General features: G+C 36.4%; 1 protein-coding gene across 6 annotated transcripts in view; it reads left to right on the top strand.

The window, feature by feature from the left end:
• The first annotated feature begins 3,925 nt into the window (after positions 1-3,925).
• The window catches only part of LOC139958744 (voltage-gated inwardly rectifying potassium channel KCNH6-like), a 149,954-nt gene continuing 130,488 nt past the window's right edge, over positions 3,926-23,391 (top strand). For 3 of the 6 annotated variants that reach the window (XM_071956053.1, XM_071956049.1, XM_071956051.1), the window contains exons 1-2: positions 3,927-4,194; positions 7,566-7,796. In XM_071956053.1, coding sequence (XP_071812154.1) covers positions 4,119-4,194; positions 7,566-7,796 — 307 coding nt within the window. In that variant the 5' untranslated portion in view covers positions 3,927-4,118. Of the gene's footprint in view, positions 4,195-7,565; positions 7,797-23,391 lie in introns of all 6 variants that reach the window. The other 3 variants (XM_071956048.1, XM_071956050.1, XM_071956054.1) reach the window with 3 other exon arrangements.

A 23,391-nucleotide genomic window follows, 5' to 3' on the forward strand; every position in this document is an offset into this window, starting at 1 on the left:
AACATTCTTAACTTGGTAAAGTTTTTAATAGTAGGCCAACTTCCCTTTCCCCGCCCCATAACCTACCCTACCCTACCCCTCCCAAGACATTTCATACACTGCAGAGCGTTAAACTAGTAACACAAATTAAAGGTCCCTATTTGGTAGGAAAATGCTTTGGGTAGGTGGGCAATAAAAAGGCTGTTGGAGTTTAAGCCTAAATTACCATAATTCAAGTTGAAGTTCTAGAATAATGGGAGAAAAACGTGTGACTTTTTAGGACAATGACACAAAACCGTCAACTTAGTATTTCGACACTGTCGTTTGCGATCCTTAATGATGGTACAATAAAATAAAAATACGATTAAGACAAAATTCTTTGCAGTTATAAATATTTCCCTAAGGATCTTTCTTTTTTTTTCTTTCAATATTTAGACTAGAATCCTAGTTGTATTAGTCTATTTTCTTCCCATTTTTTTTTCTTATCATTAACATAGGCCAACAACCTACTTCAGTCGAAGGAGGTATTTCGGGATTGGAGCTTAATTTAATAACATGATCCCATTAAGATATACGAATCGATATGCATTCATCATGCTGATAAGTTAACACAAAACACTAGGGAATATATATAATATATATATATATATATATAATATCGAGTAGCCCAGTAAACTTCCCGTTCTAAATATTTCATTTTGATAAAGCAGCTAAACTTTATTTGAAATATCTACCTCTATTTTCTTAATTGAAACTACTTTGCAGACGGTCCAATAGGCCATTTGTCATAGCAATCCGTCTTACGTTTTCCTCTAAAGTTTCTCTAAGTTTCACACAAGAGTATAGGCATATAAACAGGTGCGTATCCAGGGGGGGCGTTGGGGGCGCGCGCCCCCCGGGTAAGGAAAAGAGGAGAGAAAAAAAGAGAAGAAAAAGGGAAAAGGAGGGGGAAAAAAGAAAAGGAGGAGAGAAAGGAAGGGAAAAGAAAAAGAAAAAAGAGAGGAAAAGGAGAAAAGGAGGGAGTAGAATATAGCCAAGACCTCGGGAAGAGAAAGAGGAACAGTCATAGCGCTGATCACTATTATATACACAGGGTAGCCAGTGACAGATCCGATGGATTACGGAGGGGGTGTGTGCCTCACCCTTCCCCTTACACCGACAACTCCATTTTTGACGTTTCCATTTTTCCTCTCTCACTAATGTATCTATATAAATACTATATATGGTCTATCATAACGCGTGTGTGTATGGAATTGTACAACAATTGTGCTATATGGAACCAACTGTGGCTGGTCTTGAACTCGACCGAGTCGTCGGGGAACATGACGCATTTCGGGAAGGGGCGACCGCCCCCTCCCCCCCCCCCCGAGCAAATTTTCTTTATGACATCGCTAGTAATTTCAAAATAGACAATGCTTAGATGCAATTTACAAGGCCTGGGAAGTGTCATTTCCAGCGATCTGGGAGGCATTTTCGGCCAAAATTTTTCTTGTACGCTTCGCGCCAACTCATGGTGGCGCTTCGCTTAGATAGTTTGCCTACAGGCTTCGCCCCTCCCTTGGCAATTACTCGCTACACGCGTGTTCGAATTTGTAAAGCAAAGAGCAGATATAACGTCATATCAGTGAGCATTGAAATGCATGTTCCACGATGAACAGCCTCAAAACTGTCTATATGTGTAGTCAAAGGCGTAGGAGCCCAATTGGATTTGGGGCTGTAACGACTTGCCCGAAAAAAAAGCCAAAATTTTTCGCGCGCGAAGCGCGCGTCCAACATATCGATGCCAATATCATATAAGCAAGCATCGGTCATTACATTGCATGGCATCGTGTACCTTACGGTCCGTGAAAGTTGCACAGTATACCGCCGGATGCTAATGTAAACAACCAAATGTCTTATGTAGATGGAGAAAAAGCATACAGATCCATTTATGTCAAATTTCTCTTTTACAGTAGTAATGTCGGCCAAGCTTACAACTTTATTTTGATTACCAAGGAGATCATTTTTAAGCTATTCATTGCTATTTATATTTCTTTCAGTAGGTGCCCGAAAAAATGGGAAAAAATTTGGTTGCGGGGGAGGGGGTGCAGCCCCCGCCTCCTACGGGACCTACGCCTATGTGTGTAGTGTTCGGTTTCGATATACCTGATATCGGAAATATCTGGTAGTTTTCATTTCCTTCAACCAAGTTTTATAATAGCCGTTATAAGAGGTATTAATATTTCTACACCAATAAATTAACTGTGTCTGAATTTTAGAAAATTTCCTCACCAACATTCTTCATCATACTTTCCTCTACTCGTGCAATTTTGACTAGTCTATTAGGGGTTGAAGGAGGTTTTTCTATATTGGTTGTCCATAGATTGAATTTTGTGCAACATTATGGGTATGTTTTGAAGTGATTTTTATTCACGAGAAATGTGAATTTTCAAATTCTCAACAAATAATCGGCTTAAAACCTTGAAAAGTGGGGCTTTCGGATATTGTGGGCCGTGACGTAGAATCACCTACAAAAGCAATGCTCCATAGGACATGCAATCAGGTCGAACATGATGTGTGACTGGTGACAATCTTCAAAAAGGTTATGGATGGAAAAAAAACTTTTGGGAAATACTTGGTTCTCAGGCAAAAGTGTACATCTGGTTGGTCATTTTCAAGCCCGAGAAGTGCCATTTCCGGTGATCTGAGGGGTATCTAAACCAGAAATTTTCTGGTACGCTCCGCGCCAACCGATGGTGGCGCTCCGCTTAGATGGTAATTCGCGCCCCTCGGGTTAGAAAATCCTGGATACGCGCCTGATAAAGTCTCACACTAAAAAACGTTTTTTTTCCAGTTGATTGTTTCTCTGAAAAAAAGTGAACAAGATAAGTATAGTAGGAAGTTTAAAAACAAAGGAGAGACGTAGAAGATTAAAAAATATATATATAATGATAAAAAACAAGCAAACAAGTGTGGAGGGGGTCTTCCCAGGAAGAATTTTAATCTTGTATATGTTACGGTGGTCCAAGCATGACATCAGAAATTCTATGTATTTTAGTTTCCAATTTCTACGTTTTTCTTTCATATTTCGAATATATATTCTCAAAATCTCGACATCTTTCTATACCGAAATTTCTTCTAAGCTAATTACTGCTAAAAATGTACCATCGTCTGGACTTTGTATTTAACATTTCGACTTTTTGCCTTCAATTTAATAAAAAATAAATAAAAATAAAAGATAGGCAAACCTTTCTACAAATAGCCCATATTGGAAGTTCTCCGCTAGCACATTTTGAACTAAATCCAGAGCCAAATGCGAATTGTGGTTTTTTTGTCTAAATTATGAATTTGTCCGGCGGGTCTTGTTTATCTGGTCGGATCCCGGCATTGAGAAGCACATGCGAGCACATACCCCATATCCAGATACATCCCCATCTGTAATTAGCATTAACTATAGATGTCTTTCCCTAATCGAGTCAGTGATGTAACTGGTCTCACAAAGAGCAATAAACAATGCCATATGTTAAAGGTTTATTTGTACTTTCTCTTACAAACCCATTTCTTCAGCCTAATCTGAAAAGGTATGATACACCTTTTTTACTGAACAATCGAATTCTCGGTAACAAAAGAGCGTCCTACATCATACATAACGGTACAAACTGACTGATTGAAAACAACGAATAATGATAATCAATGATTGAGCTTTTGCTGGCGCACTGTGAGTTACCTGGATACTAGCTTCCGCGGAAAAAGTACTTTCGCACTACTGTACCAAAATAACCTCTATATCGGCTTGAATTTTGCATGAAAAGTTTAGAATAAAAGCTGTATCTTTGTGTGGACCATATGAAGCTTAGCAATATACTTTTATGAACACAATTGTTTTCAGGAATGGTAGTAACTTACACCTTAGTTAAGGCGCAGTCTGTTCACCACATCTCGTGTTGCTAACAGTTGGCAGGGATTGACGGAATAAAGTAGCTGTATAACATAACGCGTAATGATAGTATCCGTTCAGTAGCTAGCAGACGATCATCGCTGTCGCAAACTAGAGCTGAACAATACTAACGTTAGGCCATATTTGAAACAAGTGCAGCAATATTGCCGGACAATACCATACTGGTTTATCGGAATATATAAATCATATTTTCCAGTGAAAAATGCCTGTACGAAGGGGCCATGTGGCACCTCAAAATACCTTCATCGATACCATCATTCGGAAATTTGACGGACAAAGTAAGTTTCGTAGAAGAATGTTAACAACAGGTTTCAGAGCACGGATGCTCAGATTCACTGCGATTGACACTTGTCTTTGCTTCGTTATTGTGCAACCAGCTGTGTAGATATCGGTGTGGGAAATTCAAAGTAAGCTTAGGCTAGGCTGCAATGATTGAACTACCACAGCACTGTAGGAACAAGGTAAATCAGCAAATCTGGTTTACTATCCTCCATTGGCTTCGTGTTAAAGCGTAAATTGAAGTTAAGGTACTATTACTAGTTAATAAATTTCTGCATATAAAACGTCTTCTCTGTTGGCTAATAAGGTTAAACAGAACCTTTTGGAGTGGCAATGTGAACTCACCAGCACGGACATCAACCTTGTGATTCTTGCCCAAAATATTTCCTGGCAATTACCATCAGAAAGCATATGACCCAAACCTTTAGGCCTACTTCTTTTCAGTGTGAGTGAGGACTGGAACTCATTTCCTAATGAAATTTATACTGTGCCATCATGATCAGCCTTTTGGGTCTCTGTTCAATACATATTTAAGCCTATTCCAATTGTCACTAAGTTAGGCCTAACTTTAATGTAGGTATAAGGCACTAACATTTTTGGATTATATTTATCTAACCCAGTATTTGTTACCAGGATTTTAAGAGTTGGGTCAGCGAGATGCAATGTCTTAAAAATGTTTGCGTCCACTCAGAAAAAACTGTGATAAAAATAATGATTCAAATATACGTCATATTCTTAGAAACAAATTTCAACTACAACTTCCTACCATGAGACAGTGCTTCTTGTCACATATGTGTCAACATGATTATTGAGTGCAAACATATGATAGCCTATATAGTAAAAAATTCGCTATCTCTACACAAGGGACAGTAGTTTAACATTACAAATTAGTTGCATTTAAACAACATATTTTGTGTTCATTGAGCACTATAGATGAAAGAATGTTTGCAGACAATGGTCAGGGACTATTAACCAATCACATCACAGGAAATTTGTTAATGCATCATAGACTACTTTCAGCATGAAAATCTTTGTAATGGGAGTGTTTTTTACTCGGTTGATCGGTACTTTTGAGAAGTTGTGATTTTTTTAAAAGGAAGAAATATTCATTCCAAAAAGTGTTTGTTATTCTTTGCATAGGCCTATTTGTGAGTGTGTGTACTTGTGGTCCCCCTCCCACCAGGCGTGTTGCCAGGAATTTGCCAAGGGAGGGGTGAAACTGTAGATTCGGCATTGCAAACTATCTAAGCGTAGCGCCACCATGTTGGCGCGAAGCGTACAAGAAAATTTTGGCTGAAAATGCCTCCCAGATTGCTGGAAATGGCACTTCCCAGGCCTTGTTAGTTGCATCTTAGCATTTTCTCTTTGAAAATAGTTAGCGATATCATATAAACATTAAAAAAAAAAATTAAAAAATATGCTCAAGGGGGGGCGGCTGCCCCCTTCGCCCCCCCCTTGGCTACGCGCCTGCCTCCCACCCCCCCAAAAGTGGGTCCGTAGGACGCAAGCAATTTGAAGGTTTTGCACCCCTGGCTACAAGATTGCATCCCAGACCCAGAATCCTGCGTTTGTAACAATGCTGCTTACCTTTTGATTTGTTAGTACATGTGCATTTTTATATTTGTTGTTATTATTAGGCAATTATTTTTTTATTTATTTATAGTTTTTTAACTTTTATTTGTGCAGAATGTTTTTTGTTGTTGTAAAGCATTATACATATTATTGGTAATGGTTAGAGGTTCTCTAGATAAAGCAAAGGCTGTGAAACAACAAGTGACATAACTCATAAACGTTACAAAAAGGATTGCAAATTAGGCAACACAATCAAAAAACAAGAAAGAAAAAAAAAGATACGAAAACAAAAAACTTGCCTAAAGCTTATAGTGGCAATGGAATATAAGTATGTTTTTAACAGAAATGGAGGAATAAAAAGGGTTGGTTTGCATGCATGTCAGTATATTTGCACAAATCTAATGAACCAAGACAACAACTACTTAAGACACAACCTTCAGTTAAAAACATTTATATAACAGCAAACCAGACAATAATTTAAAACTTTTCCTCTTGCATGTCTAATTTTATTCCTTGGAGAAGTTCAAGAGGAGTGGGAGGGGATATAGAAAGTGGAGAAAAGTAGAATGGTCAATTATATAATTATATTTGATTCCACTTCATCTGAGCCCCCTAAGTCCAGGGTGTAATTGATAGGTTTGTGAGCAGAACTCAGTTGAACCCTAACTTTAAAAAAGATTTCAAATTTTTAGAAGGAACATAATTTTAGAAAAGTTCTGTGCATCCATTTAGCCATACTATAACTAGAATGGCAGGTTTCAGTTCACCTACTACAACCACTTGCCTTTCCAAAGCAAATATATAATGAGATTAAAGGTATAGCTAGCATTGAAATCATATCCAGGTATGCTCAAAGTTTCTAGCAAAAATACAAATCCAAATTTTTCATCAAAAATGGTTCCTTAATTATTTTTCAAAACTGCAAATATCAAATGAAGGCTTTTCATTGGCTTGAAAATGTATGTAGTGATTATAGGTTTTAGAAAAGTAACTTCCAAACAATTCATTGCATGTATTTCCCATTATGTACTGTAACAAAACAAACACAGTTTATAATACTGTATTGTTGTCTCGATGTCATCATTGTTGCTGTCATGGGAGATACACTCTTTGGATTGCTGTTTCAAATCCGTGTAGAATTATCAGAAACGAAAGGCATAATTTGCTCGTCTCCATGTTGTACTATTGATATACATTCATACGGTCTCAAACAGAAGCCAAAGACATTTATTAAGCTCCTATGTGAAACATACTGGCAATGAGAAAATGTATATCTAAAACTAGACAAAGGATATGTATGTCAAAACGACTGCCAGAGTTGTAATTTAATGCATCATTAATGCTCCACTGTTTTGAACAAAATTTGAACTGCTGAAGTTGGTCTGAGCACTCTTGAATGTGTATCATTTGCAGTGGAAAAACAAAAGATTTTCCAACAAAAGATGTCTAAAATATCCACAACAGAAGTTGCCAAGATGTTGTTGTGGTACTGTCATTTTTTACTTCTTGCTGTTCAACCCCTGTTCCACCGCTCTTACCCTAGATTAGAGGAAGTACAATGATTAAAAGTAAGCTATCAGGTAAGCTACAGCAGTTCTTCCATTACACGACTCCCAGGAAACCATTCAACAAGCATTTGGTTTTTTTCTTTCCCCGCCAAATGATATCCTCTGTCAAGAAACAGTGTGAGGCTTCAAACTTTTCGCTCTGAGCTCGAGCATTTCTAGTCTCAAATTTGAATAAATATGTATCGTAATACAAGTAGGTCACTTTTCGTCTTCTTCTTCTTATTATTCAGATCGGAATTTCATCATAGCCAACGCTCAGGTTGAAGGAAGGGCAATTATATATTGTAATGACGGATTTTGTGAGCTGTCAGGATATTCGAGAGCAGATCTCATGCAGAGACCGTGCTCTTGTGATTTCTTGCAAGGCAAGGAGACTAATCCTGAGGGAATCAGGCAGATTCTAAATGCCCTTGAAACTGGGGAGGAGACCCAAGTAGAAATAACGTATTATCGTAAAGATGGTAAGCATGATGTCGTGAGTAATTACATATGCTCACCTTTACAGCTGTCTCATTGAACGTCTAATAGAGCTCACTACAGGCATTGAAGCTTCAGTTCATGGAAAGTTGCCTGTTTTGGCCTGTTTGCAATTAAAACATAAGGGTAGGAAATATCATGGTTGCTTGCATACGTAAGCATTTACAGTATATACCCTACACTTTTCTCCCGTACAGGTTTAGAATCAACAATTTTGATATATGTCTTAGTCTTTCAAATTTCACAGGATAATTTGAAAACGCTTGTAGCATTTATTAAGAGTGCTAATAGGACATAATTTATTTTCAAGGCTACATATGTGTTACTTTGAAACTTATTTTTGAAAAATTTCATCCACATTGACTTCTAAATCCCCCTCCCTTCCCCCATCCCCTGAGCAAAATAGCATGCAACTTGCTCCATAGAATATTTGTTTGTAAACATGTTTTAAACTTGCTAATATTTTATTTATTCTATTTGAGAATAGATTCACTTTCTTTTGGCTGTGTTTATTAGTCATGCAGTCATTACACAAATTATTGCTATTTTATTTGCATTCTTTTCATTCATGCAATATTAACCAAGGCCAATGTGGACAGTGTGGCTCAATTTTCAACTGACATATAGTTATAACAATAAACAGTATGATCAATCCCTATGTTTCAAAATCCCACGGGGATACAGGAAAGTGAAAAATATATCTGACCGATTGCCTTGCTTATTTACAAAAAAATTTTTTTTATGTATACATAGAAATTTTTCAGTTAATTACTGAAAGCTTTTGCAATTATTAAATTGCGTTTATGTTAAACAGCTTACATTGATAACAGGAAATTAAGCAGTTATATTTTTAAGAAGGACCCAGACTGCAATATATAAGGCTTAGTTCTGATTGGTTGCATCAAAATCTCTATGACTGTCAGTTACAAAATAGATGATATAGAAATGAATTCATGCTGAGTCAATTCAATTTGGCAAATTTTCAGTCGATTTCGTGGAGTGAGCCGTCCTCAACAACAAAATAAGAAACCCAGACATTAATTTTGATCTGCTGCAGGTTTTCAAATATTGCCGTGATCGTTTGGAGCTGATAATTGGCTAGCCTGTGAGTTACAATGGTAAACCTTGCCACTGTATTGATCAGTTTTAGCATTGGGCATACGACTGCACTATATGTACTGTGTTATGCAGTGTCTGGGGTAGTGATTCAACCTGTTGTGTAATTTGATATTGATTTTCTTCTGTTTTGTTACTTTGCGCTCTTTCTTAAGCAATGGTGCCTCTCCTACTCATGCATTGTCTACCAAACAGTTATAAGTACAGCCCAGCAAGGAGGGATTATATTGGGGGGAGGGGGGTAATGACGTCTTTATAATCTTATCTAGTAAACAGAACTTAAACTCTTGCTGCCCAGATCTTGCAAAATTCAGCTTAGTTATTTTAAAAATCCCACTTGTCTGTGTGATTTGAATTTAGCAAAATAAGTATTCTGTGGATTTGACAAACGTAACATTTGCTGTTTTCTCATGGTTTGTTATTTACATATGTAAGAACTGAAGTGAAAGAGATTCTATTTATGGATACTAAACATTTGGTATTTAAAGAGAATTTCATGTGGCTTGCAAAACCAGAGAAGAGAGTGTAAAGTCAACGAAGAAATATTTGTGAAATATCCCTCAGATGTATAAATTTTGCACCTGAACTCCTGCATCTTACAAAGAAGATTCAGAAATACCATTTGCTAACATTTTGGACAGTGTTTTGAGTATATGTAGGAGGAGGAGGGGTCGGGAGAGGGTGGGTGGGGATGCGAAGAAGGAACAGATGGGGAGATTTGCAAGGAACGTTTGCCTACGATTTAGAATTTAGAACAAGTTTTGGCCTGCCATACCAGGGAAATGAGAGTAGCATTTTCCTGGTCATACTGTGTGCAAAGCTATGATAATTAATTTAATAATTGAAGCCTGTCTAATTTCTAACTTGTAATGTGGAAAGTTTGTGTTTGTCCAGGTTGTCATCATGAAACTGCAAAACTCTTACCATCAAGCTGGGTTTTCCCAAATTAGAAAGTCGTAAAATGTGTCCCTCGTTATCCTAAATTCTACCGGGTGAATTAAATGCGAGGAATTTAAGAAATACGATACAGACTCCTCTCGAAATCTGTAGAACTTCTCATTTTGTTGAGTGCATTTTGTACAAGAATTATGAGAGATTGGTTTTTATGCTTCCATGCATTCAATGCTGATGCTATAAACTCAATACCACCAGTGAAGGTATTGGAGACACAGGTATACATATAGATATATATAACAGCTGCTATCCAAGTCAACAATTTTGCTAATTACACCACTCTTCTACAAAGAATCAACGACGACCATGGATGGCAAAAATGTTCAAAATACAACCTACCTGCATGCTCAGTCATACATATATGGTTGTTATCAGATAATGCTATGAAACCACTCTTGGGAATTAGTTGAGCTGATGCACAGTATACTATACAATTTACATTAACACTGAAGTTGAATTAAACTTAGGGATTATATGTAGCAATACAATTGAATTGATACTAACATGGCTATACAGTTTCAAAAGCATCAAGCAATCTATTAAGAAACTATGGACAGTGTTGGTAATTTGGTATATTTATCTTCTTGGATGGTATTCATAAATTTGTGACAATATTGGATGTTTCCAAGGTGACATAAAATATATTGGGCAAACTTGTCTGAATTTGAATACTATGCATCTGGCAATACATATTAGTGCTTCTTTATATAAAGTCCTTTTAGGGCCTGCTGGTTGCCAACATTAAATATCAGTTATATCAATTTGTGGAGTACCAAACCTTCAAAGATCATAAAAATGCTAGTAGGACTATGATATTCACTATGAGATAAAATACTTTAGCTCATCATCCCACTACCAAACTCCACCTCTTTCTCCCAGTCTAAAGGATTCCATAGAGAAAGTGAACATTGATATTAATGTTGTCAGTTTTAAGTTCTAATGTAAAATTTTTGCTGCTTAATTTATGATTTAATTAACCAACTATTTAATTAGAGCCATGGTACCCATACTAATTGACCAAGATGGAGTACATGCACTTTATATGATAAGAAACATGCAATTTCTAGGTCTGTGTATAAACCAACACCTGGACTGTGTCATATGGAAATTTGGTATCATTGTAATTATTCTCCAACCTGTGCTTCTATGGATATGAATGACCATACTGTGGAACAAGGCTAACAAGTAAGCAAGCAAACTATGCAGAAATATATCTCCTTAATAGTGTGCAATTTATCGTAGTATATACCTGTATTGAAGGGAATCCAGGGATACCACTAATTTGTTTACTTACAAATTAAAAGATGATAATTTCTTATTGCATTAATTAGCAGACTTTAGTCTATTGTTGGACTCTGGTCTGTTGTGTGAGGGGTAGCATCAAGGAATATATATATCTTCTCTACAAACTTATCATTGAACTAACAGCAATAGCCTGAACTTGTTCATGGGCCTTCAGAAAACAAATAGCAGGACATTGTGATTCAAAAATTTATTCAAGATTTCAAGAGTATTTTCAACTTTCATGAACAGAATCAGAAAGATAAAATAAATTAATTGGTACAAACAAATCTGAGCAAGCTGAGAAATGAAGAAATAAAAAAATGCTTAATTTTCTGGACTGAGAATTAAACAATTATATTCACCTAAGAAAAGAGAACTTAGGTTGTTCAGAGCTTAGGTTGTTGTGACTATTTTTTTTTTTTTTAACTACCTTGAGCATAAAATTTGTACACTGTTTCACTAACCTACTGTAATTCACAAGTTGCACATGTAGTTATATTATTTAATGGAAGTGACACTAACTTTCGCGAAATAATTAAGCTCTCATACCCAAGGTAATTACAAAATCATTCCATAAATTCATTCTACTGTGTAATAGGGGGGGGCAGGGGGAGGGGAGTAGGATGAAAGAATATAGCATCTACTCTGCTCCCTTTGTTATCCCTGTTTGCTTCTTAAGTCTCAAGTACTGGTTAAAATTACATTTGAGGGCTAATTGCCTCTGGTTGGTTGTATTGAGATCAAAATATGGCAAATTTTAATATCCAAAGTAAAATTTAGGTACTACTTGGAAAAATTTGACTGATAATATTATGAAGAAAAAAATGTTAACAAACTGTTTACTTAATGCAGAAAGCATGCCGTAGCTAAATAATTAAATAAAGGTTAGAGAGCCTGACCTTCTGCCTGACCAATCCTAGCAGGATCTGTTTCCAGGTGAACTAAAATCAAAAACTGAATTTAAGGACACCTTTAAAGTAGACAAATGGACAAACAACTAACTTGGATCAATATTTTATTCATGTTGTGGTGTCATAAAATTACGAAGTATTGTGAAAATCACCTCAGTCTCATATCCCAAAGACTGATAATATGTTGCCAAGTTCATGGTAGAGGTAATTTAATCTCCAGAGTTTAGGCAGTTACTGTTATTCATTTTTCTGTGAGCAAACTGAAACTCATATATATAGCGGCATTTTGTGTTTGTTCAGCAATTTTACTGAACCTACAGAGGATTACTCCAAGATTGCACTTGATCAAATTAAGATATCTTGATAGATTTTTCCACTACGCAAAGGTTATGGATTGAGTTATTAATGAAATTGATCTGCTTCTCAAAATTTTGCCCCCAAGATGAACAGTTGCATAGATCAGAATTAATCGCATTTAACAAGCAAATTTGAAACTTTCATATTTTTTGGCCTGTTACTTCAATATTTTAATGAAACTTGACTAGTCAAGCTATTGAACTACTAAATTGTTATAGTATCAGACAGCATCAATAAATTTATCAAAATCAATTGAAGAAAAGCCCTCTTTTTGTGTTGTTGTAAGGATTAGACAAAAATTCAGATTTTAATGAAAATGGATTTATATAATAGGATCAAATTATCATGTTTTTAGGTGAGAAAATTATTGTCATTCTGTACTGCATAAAATTTTGTTGACATTCAAGGAAACTATTAAGAAGATATGTATCCTTTTGCGATGCGGTCCTTTGTAACAAATTTTGTTTTCATATACATTTGGAGCTACCTTAAATAAACGCTAACTACATTTTACACTACAGTAGTAACTATATGGCTGACTGCAAACTAGTTTGCCATTTCAGTTGGAGTTTAATGTTAGGAATAATAAAAGCAAACAAATGTAAATTAATAGAACTAGAAAGCTTAGGATCGACCAAACCTACTAGAAACTTAAAGTTTAGCATTAAGGTTTATCCTGTGAAATTTGGGTTAATTGCTTCAAGCTCCTTAAAGGATATTTTATGTGTTAAAAGTGGCCTCTTCACATGCATCTGTGTTTTAAGTATCTGCAATTGATGTTTATATGCTGGTTATGACATTACTAGTACAGTATATAACTGTGATGTGGCTATGTATACTTAATATTCAAGTAATTCACAACAGTTCAATCCTGGGTGAATTGTCATATGTACAGTATACAGGAACGGTCTTACCAGTGATGCTCATTTGCTCACATAGACATAAGTAATGCACCATGCTTTTTCTTCTACTTGGCCTACATATCAATTCCTTTGCTCTTTAATTCCCATATAACAACGAGCTGAAGCGAGAGAAACATCTTCAGCTTCCTATGGCTTCATCATAGAGACCCAAATTCAACTTGCCATTTTCACTATGAAGACTTTCTTTGTTTTATTATGTTGAAGTGGGTTAGGTTGTTAAAGAGTTATATTTCCAATGATCTCCTTTTTCTCATGTTCAAAGACTGTTTACGACCGGACATGGGATGGGGGGGGTGGGTTTAAAACCAAGACTTACCTTATCCATTTAAGTAGACTTCCCTATTCAGTTTGCGCAATCAATGAACTACTGTATATGGTAACCCATTTTAGAGTGTGGGTTTCCAAAGCATTATTCATCCCCTTTCATGGTGACTCTTTGATTTCCTTGAAATGGATTTGGAGCGCTAGAGAAAGTTATCTTTCGGAAAGTATTACAAGTATTCTAATTGGTTAAGATTTGCCACTGGACAGGACATAAGTTGGCAAATCAGGAGTTCTTATAGATATATGCTTGAATTAAATCACTCCAAATCACGTCAGTGTGGTGGATTTATAACGCTATATGTAGCAACACTGCGTGTGTACTTGACTCCACAGGGTTTACATACAGCAGCTATGATTGATAGATCTATAGCTGATAACTCGTAATATTTTTGATGATATACAGTAAGTGCCACAAGGAATTGATATGACCCTTCTTCTGACAGGATGACGTATATATATATATCTTCAATGTTGTTTACTAATTTGTATTAGAATAGTTAGTTTTTAAGTTATAGTAAATCCATTTAAGTATTATGCAGTCAAGGTAACACTTTATGTCTAAGGCTGTCTCCTCCTGCATATCAAGTACTTGTAATAATAATAAATAATAATCAGCAGTTATTTTTACGACCCTAAAGCCACCACAGATGTGGGAGAAACCAGCAAGGGCTTATGGATTTCAACTAACACGTCGGGTGGCTTCCAATTCAACATTTTCATTCAAATTTGGAATCTTTTCAATTAAGAAAGTCATTTCAGATGGGATAACCGTAGATTGCTCATGGATGAAAAACCCGCTTTACTATGACCCGGGCCAGGAATCGAACCCCGAACCTCCCGATTGCTAAGACTCATTGCTTCAAATGCCACCACCTTTATCCACTCGGCCACATCACCATTTTAGCTCTTGGGTAGAGCTATGAACATTTACAACAATAAAACGAAGGGGAAAAATATGCTTTGCGTTAATTGCACATTTTGCTGTTATCCTATTATTTTACTAGTGAAATCACTAGCTAACCATATCATCTGTGGTTTACAGGTGAATCTTGATGGTTCAGTGTACTAAATGATAATAAAATGTGTTCTACTAACAAACTGGCTGGGTGTTTGTCATGTTAGCTCTTGCAGATGATTCTCAAAATCAATGCGAAAATCTGAATTAAACCTCGTTGCGGAAAAATTACCCCAATCTGCATTTAGGTACTGAAATGGAATATAAGAATATGTTTGTGATGAACTGCGCAAAAATTCTGTAACGACAGGCGGTGAAAACACACCTGCTCTTATTCCATCTACTTTTGACGTAAGTACAGCAGAGAATTTGTAGTATGCAGACGATATCAAGATAACTGTCATCAACACAAGTCGCCCAGAGGACAGATTTTTATTCTTCCTCCTCCTCCATGCAAACCTACTGGCCGTACCGACATTGTGTATCATGCAGGCTTGCTCTAATTACTGTTATGGATGAATACAGTTATAGCCACATCAATAGTAATCAATGCATATTGGTCGTACAGTAAGGATCCGTTGTGTGTCATACATATTCATGCCTTATATATATACACATAATGTAGTGTAAATGTTTAAAGATTTCTTCTGGTGGTCCCTTTGACGATCAGGCCTTACAGTTTGGTTGTCCCAACAGTAACTTTGGTTGTTTGATAAAATGTTGAAAAATAACAATGATCAGTATGTCCCTGATAGGAGAGATGTGTAGGTTTGGTGAATAGAATACCAGCCTTGCAGGTGATACCAATTTATAATTTTACCTAATTGGGGTATTTAGTTACCATGCAAGTTTTGATTTAAATGACAACTATACTGTAGCTGATTTAGATTTTCCAAAAAGAAATGTGGTGTTACTCAAATTTCATATTCTATAGCTTGGAAGTTCTCCTTTTTTAAATGATTAGAAATATTAGTTAATGGACTGAGAACATCACAGAGGACCTCATGTGAGACTCTAACATACAGACATCAAGTTTAGAATTCCAGTTGAAATGTAAAAAAGAAATCCAAGTATTAAAAAATATCTATACTATTATTACATATACAGTACCTTACTTTAACCTTAATTCTGTCCACGTCAGTAGTCGCATAAGGCCTTTACATACATGCATGTATGCATAACTTGCAAGTTTCAAATTTTTTACTTTGATATGCAGGCAGTAATTATATTGATATAACGTTCATTAGGCTTTATTGATTTTTACGTTAGCTGACGTCCGTGATTGCAATCACTGAGACATTCACTTCATTAACCAATTAAATGCTGTAGAACCAATATTGGAATTCCCTCAGTATTTTATAAACAGACTAAACAACCCCTCCCTGACCCCACCCCCCCCCCACCTCCCTCCTTCCTGACCTCTCCAAACTCCTCCTGTTGCTGTAGTGTTTTGCACTCTGCCTGTGCTAATATGCATATTATATACTCACTGGAACTGCTATGTAGCATTGAGGACTATAAGTTATATTGTACAGTAGATACCCAGCTGACTATGGGCACACACAAGCCAAAAAATCAGCATGTTGGACACAATTAAGTCAAATTTAAACAGTTTCTTGGTTTATAGGGAACTAGATATAGACCTAGTATATGGCTGCAATACGGGTATAGGTCTATGATACAGTCTGAGTACAGTATATAGCTATAGATGTCTGTGGTAGGAAATTATGATTTTACATAGACTTCTTTTTGTTGTGCTGAATAAATGTGGTGATGCCATTTTCAAGCTTTAAAAAAGAGACCTAAGATACCTGAAAACATAATATATTGCTAAAAATTGCCAAATTTGGGTACCCCCTGGAATGATTAAATTTAGCATTTATGGTTGTTTATGTTTATTATTGTTTATTTATATGTTTATTTATGTTTTTTATATTAATGTTTATTTTCTGTAATGGGCATGAATTTTGCAAATGCTGACTCTATAATATGGAACCATGTTACATGACATACTCATGATAGCATTGTTTCAATGTCAACACTTGAATATGATAAGGAAAACAAAGAGAAATTAAAGTAAAAGGTGTCAGATCCTAGTGTTATTATGACATCACAGATTTAAATATTACAGCTCCCAGAAATGACTTTTAAACTAGGATATATATATATCTAACAGAATGTGTTTTTTTTTAATTCTCAGCTGTATGGGACAGTTGCATGTTCATCACAACTTAGATCTCTGTCATATAAAGCCAACTTAGACGATGGTTGTGTTTGTCTGCCCTTTAAGGTTTTTAATCTGTATTAACCCTTTCTGATTGTGGGATTATCTATTAAGCCAATGGAAGAGTGCTTCGCAGTCATGACATCTTTGTGGAATTCATTGTCGGGAGAAATGAACGAGTCTACTAGTACAGTCAATCAATGATTACAGTTTCTGCTCCAACTATGATTTAACAATGAAATAGATCACAGAAGTAGGTCAATTTGTTCCAAATCACTAGCAGTGCATGAATTTCTCAGCTGCAAGTCATTCCTAAGTGCATCATGACATAATTGGTGACGTTACATACTTTTAGAGCGCGGTGTATCCTCTGCACTCCTATATCCAGTGCTGGCACATAGTCTATACATAAGTGCTATTGAAATTGATGTGTAGTGTGATTCAGGATCTTTAAAAGGTCCTTGTTGGTGGAACTTGGTGATTTACTTCGCTCCTCCTTTACCCGTCTCCATCTCCACATATGATCCTTTAAATTTTAGATTCAGATAGATGGATAAGTTGGCTGTGTCCCAAAAGTGGGGAGTGCCCCAGAAGTTGGGGTACAGTGCTCAAGTGTTCTTGCCCAGGTAGCTTAAAGGTAGAAATGAAAATGCAGATGTTGAGATGAAGACAATAAAGGAAACCAATAGGTTTGGAGGATTTTGAACATTTTAACCTTTATAAATGTTAAGCAAATGAACATATGTACTGTTTAACGTGTACAGCAATCATGTTTCCATTGAAACGGTAATCAGTCCTGTCACCTAGCATTTCTAGCAATTTCCGGAGCACAAAAACTAAGCTAAGGTAAACTCCACATATAAATTTGCCATTTAAACACGATCGATGCACACAGGTCCGATTGATCACTTAAGTTGTAAATGAAACAACAATGGCCTGTACTGTGTTTCTCTGTGGAACACCTTCATCTGTGAGTTTCAAGAAACCAGACCAAGTGAACGGAAGCACAGTAGTCCACCTATTACAATACCCATTAACAGGGATATTCAGCTCTATGAATGTTTTTCCTAAGAAAATACAGCTGTCATGTAAAAAATCTGCCATGTACCATCTTTGCAGTTTGTATATCTACTTGCCCATTTTGCATATCCCATAGCTACTTGATATAAATGTGACACATATACATTAGGGGTAATATACACATAAAGTGTTATAGCAACTTACTGTTGTTGTGCTTGTCACATGTATATAATTGTCACCAAAATCAAGATGACTTTCGAAAGTCGTGCTCCTTTTTGTCGCCTTTTTCAATTGAGGATTTCTGCATCTTTCCAAGTCAGTTGTTAATTTACCAGAAATATTCACCTGTTTTGGGTGAACAATACTTTTTGAAGCGGGAAGGAAAAGGAAAAAATGTTTTTAGTCAGTCTGCCCGAAGAAGCCATGGACAGTCGTTTCATTTGTTTCCCAATCAAATTGAACACAACTGTTCCCAGTAGTTGTTGCCTGTGAAACAGAGAGGCTTACATGTGGTGGCCCACAAAAGAAGTGAGAAAAGTGGATTAAAGTGAGAGGCACTGTAAGTGCATGTGGCAAGGCTCAGCAGTCAATGTCTAACTAAGCTCAGATCAGCAACGTGGATGAACCTTGTGTTCCTGCAGGCTATAAAATTGTGCAATCAGGCCGGCAGGGACAGTGTAAATTAAACAAGTCGCTGAGTCTTTACCTCAATTGGTCTACATCGCCCTCGGGTCAAATCGGCAAGAAAAGATACATAACCGCGGGGTATATTTTGATGAAGGGAGGTGTAGTTATCACATTAATGCCTTGTTGATTGGATTTAATAGCCACAATTAGGGCGGGTTACTTTACTAAATAAAACATTAGGATTCTGCAAGAAATGTGAGGATAATGTTGTTGAAAAATTGATTACCAGAAGAGGAAAGGAAGCGTTAACTAGGCATTGAGCAGTCTGTTTGATGAGAGATTTATATTATAACGTGGTATTATACCACTGAGATTTGTAAATAGATGGTAAGCTAAGGAAAGAACATAAAAAGGTCAAATCCTTGGAGAAATATATCGATCTGGATACTTAAAGGGATTCGACATTAACGTACAGTGAGATAAGTACAGCCATTTTAAAATAACAGAGAAGAACGGCCAATTATTCACAAGTACAGTGAAATGTTAACCTTAGTGAATGTATGGAATTCATATTACATGGGTTGGACACTGGTGTACATTACGGCCAATTCAAAATTATGATGAAATTCTGGGTCAACCGGATACATTGTTTACAGTTGGAGGTTGTCAGGATATATGGACAAATTCTGGATCATGAAGAGTAATAAACCGCACAAAATATATCATCATAGAGTTATGAGTTTTATGCTCACATTTTATGTGTTTACTCTTTGCCTCACTATATTCAATGATATACTGTACATTGTGAGTTGGTCTGCACATTGTGTATTTCCTTTATGTGAACGACTAAGCACAGGCTGCATTAAACTACTTTGACAACAGTAATATGCCATTTTTTGTGTGTCATATTTTTTCTGTAACTGTGCACAAATTTATTGAACATACAGTATAAGTATAAGGCTGTAAGCCACTGAAAATAAATAGATATATTTACTTTCTTACATTTAAGAAAGCTAAATATTATGTACAAATCCTTTCATTGCTATTGACATAAATTGAAAGGTATCAACCTTTGCCGTATGATGTGTGTGCTGCTTGTAAGTCAAGTACCGAAGCAACTTAATCCTTGTTGTTCACATTACACCCCCAGAGATTCAACCACTGTTTGCCAGAAATATAAATAAATTAATATCACACTCTCTTTATATTAGTTGCATTCACATTTGATTGCCTGTTCCAGATGTAATCACCTGCTGGGAAATCACTGAACAGGAAGTTACTTTATATTCTGTAGGGTCACACAGAGGCTTAAATGAATATTGATGTGCAATTAATTGTATGCATTCTTTTATATATGTAGTACAAATTTTGTACAGGGCTTGGCGCATAACAGCTACATGCAGCATAACCAGCACTCAGGTTATAATGTAAAATGTTCTACGCATACTCTTCACTCACTCAGCTTCAAAGTATGCATGCTATGGTGACAATATAGTGATGCAGCCTACCATATATATAGTAACATTACAGTGATAGCTCTTGACCTAGTTCTCAATTTTACCTATAACATAATCTTCTTTTTCTCTCTACTTTTGTCAAACTTAGAGTCAAGTTAGTTAAAAATTTGATGAAAATTTTGTAAGAAATATGTTGAGAGTCAAAAGAATCTTTGAACATTGGGTCTAGATCAGACATGTGCAAACTTTTAAGCCCATGACCCAGGATATCGTTTGAGGACTGAGCCATGACCCATGAAACAGATCCCCACACTTCAGAAACGACGCTTGGAATGCATGAACGCATGGACTAGCTCTGAAAGCATATGGATATTTTAGGGTCTGGAAAACTATCCAACCACCAATGGAAACTTTTTCGCAACCAACTTTTGGGTCACACCCCATAGGTTGTGGACCGACAAAGAAGCTAATCCAGGGTCAGGTCTGGATAATCCATGTTTGACTAGAAACACCAGGTTGCTTTGGGCAAATCCCATTCAAATATTTATATTTTATCCTGAAACATATTTCCAAGGCAATATGGTCATTTACCAGATGCGTGGCCAGGCACTGGCTTCATTGCTGGTGAAGAGGGGGATTAATAACAAACAGGAAGGATTATGCCATAATTTGTCATTCAAATATATCTAAGCTCATTGAACCCTAGACTACATACATTTCATATTTTTAAGTAAAGTACAGCTGTTTGTAGATCTCTAGTATGACAAACATAAAATGAGTGATGTCAGTTATACTGTAAAGTTAAAGTTGAGTCTTGTTCAAGTTACAACACTAACCCATAGTCATTGGTAACTTGTCACTCCCACACACCAAAGTGTGCACAATTCAAACAATCCCTCCTGGGGCACTACAGCACATCTATGTGTCCCCTGGGGGACTTCACATAGGAAGCAACCACAAACCGGTACATGCAACTGTATGAACAAGTTACCTCACAAGTCCCCATTCATACACCTGGGTTAGGAGAGGTAATGGAGATTCCTTGCCTAGCCCAAGGACCCAACATAATGCTCTGGCCAGGATAGTAACCTGAAATCTTTCGATTGCCAGTCCATTGCCTAAACCAATAGATCTCAATGCTCCCCCTGTAAGGTAATCAGTCATAAATAGACTGTAAAAAAGAACAGAAAAAGACAACTTGGCCGAAATAATAATGTGCGACAGAGTAATTTAAATTGAATTATAAGAAAGTTCGACAGGAAGCCATGTGTGCATGTTTTTCTAACTTAGGGGTTGACTGACTCAAAGCACAAATTAATTTAAAGATACACGTTAAGGACTGCTAGCAAATGGTTTGTTCAAGCAGAAATATGTGGTACAGATATGAAGATTGGCAGTGTACACTTTACAGTGGCCAGTGATGGACAACTGCATTCTTTATGACATAGACAAGTTTCTTAAATGTCATATTATTGGACGCTTATATGTCAATTATAGGGACATTACTACTCATTTGTCAAATGGCCTTGGTGTGTTACAAGAAAGGGGATTCCTCTCTGTTAGGTTTAACTAATGTGTTTTTGCAAACATGAATTGTGGATTGTTAAGTTGGGATGGTTAAAAACAATTTGTTAGTGTTAGCTACAGCAAATTTTACTCTGAAAATACTACTTGAATTAATGGCAGGACATTTTCATGTTTTTTTTTATAATTAATTGTGCCATTGGACCATGATGTGAACTTTTAAGCGTATAGTGGTATTGTGCACATGTCATCTCAAGGTATGCCTCATAGACTTCATTAACTTGAATAATAGAACAGTGCAGTCTCCAGATTTCATTCCAAATTTATGGTTTTGACTGTTGTGTACACCGTCGTCAGTAAGTCAAGTTGCTGTTACTCATCACTTATGGATGAATCAGATAATTCAGCACATACAGCATATATGTAACATGCACATACTGCAGGCTGCAGTAATCCCAGTCTGTGCAATTTCATTTTAATGTAAACAAAGTCTACAGGTCTCTCAGGTTTTTGGAAAAGGCACTTGGATGGATATATGTATCAAAGGTTAATAAAGAAGCTGTATTCAACTGTTCCAAGCACAGCCAACCGATCGAGGCTTGCTGCATTGTTGCTGCTGGCAATGCGATTCTCTTGTACAAACCTTACACAAGCACCACTTGGCCTTCATATTTTGACACAAATTTAGAATAAATTGTGCTCTATCATATATATTTTTACTGTTTGTGATGGGTGGGTGGGTGTGTTGCTAGGAGGCATACAATTGGTTCATCAAATACTTATAACACCGTGTAGTTTGATTCCCGGCGCTTCTTCAGAGTCATAATGCTCTTTTTAGTGGGCAATGATGAGTGAAGCAAATCTCCTCTGCTCTTCGTGCTTAATGAATGTGGACATTGGGCGATGAAACGATAAGTGGAAAGGCTAGATGGCTTATCGCTGACAGTTACGGAAGAACGACTCGAGCGCAGAGTCTGAAACGTTTTAATACTTATATTGTGAAATGACAGCCCTTGTATATGACTTATGGATCGCAAGTAGTGACATATACTATCAGATAGTGTGAGAAGCCTCGATATGGCAAAGATTGATAAGATTGTTAAAACTAGGCGATGATGGCTCTATGAAAATTTTGAAAAAGAGAATAGGAATGACTTTGTCAAAAAATGAAAATAGATACATTTAAGTAGCCATGCATAGTACAGAGATTTATGAGAAAAAAACTTTATTTTGGTGAACTTTTGCATTGATCTCTGTATCTAGAGCAATGCATATGTACAACAAGTTACTGATTAATTTCTGCATTAAATGCATACATTGGTTGTCAAATAACACATTCTGGATCATCAGGCAGCATGTGGAGATCAATTAATTCATTAATTTACAGACATAAACAATGGGATCGGATGTTTGTGTGAAGGCACAGGTGCTTGTGTATACAAAACTGTGATACTTCTATATATAGATAGGTAATCAATGTTCCTGATTGGATACTACCAGGGGTGAATTGTGACATTATAGTACACATAAATGAATCAATACCATGCTCTGATTGCGAGACAATTCTATATCCTACAATGTTACATGTAATTCAAGAATATTTTCCAAACCTGTACTAGTTAGGAGCCACTGGGTGTGGTTATACCTTGATCAGAGATATATATATTTAGAACTGTTGCAAAAATCATCTCCCCAAAATTATATTTGACGGTCTGTCCTCTTTTTGCTACAAAAGAAACTAGGTTACCAATTGGGAAAGATGGTTGCTTGGCTGACGTATGTTCTATTGATTTTTATTTAACAGGTAGGACAGCCAAGGTCATAGGTGAATGTTGATTAGTTAAAGAATAATGATACGATACATCCCGAAACATATGGTACCGTCACCATCGCACACATTCTC

This window comes from Apostichopus japonicus, chromosome 18 (assembly GCF_037975245.1).
Source record: "Apostichopus japonicus isolate 1M-3 chromosome 18, ASM3797524v1, whole genome shotgun sequence".
NCBI lineage: Eukaryota > Metazoa > Echinodermata > Holothuroidea > Aspidochirotida > Stichopodidae > Apostichopus > Apostichopus japonicus.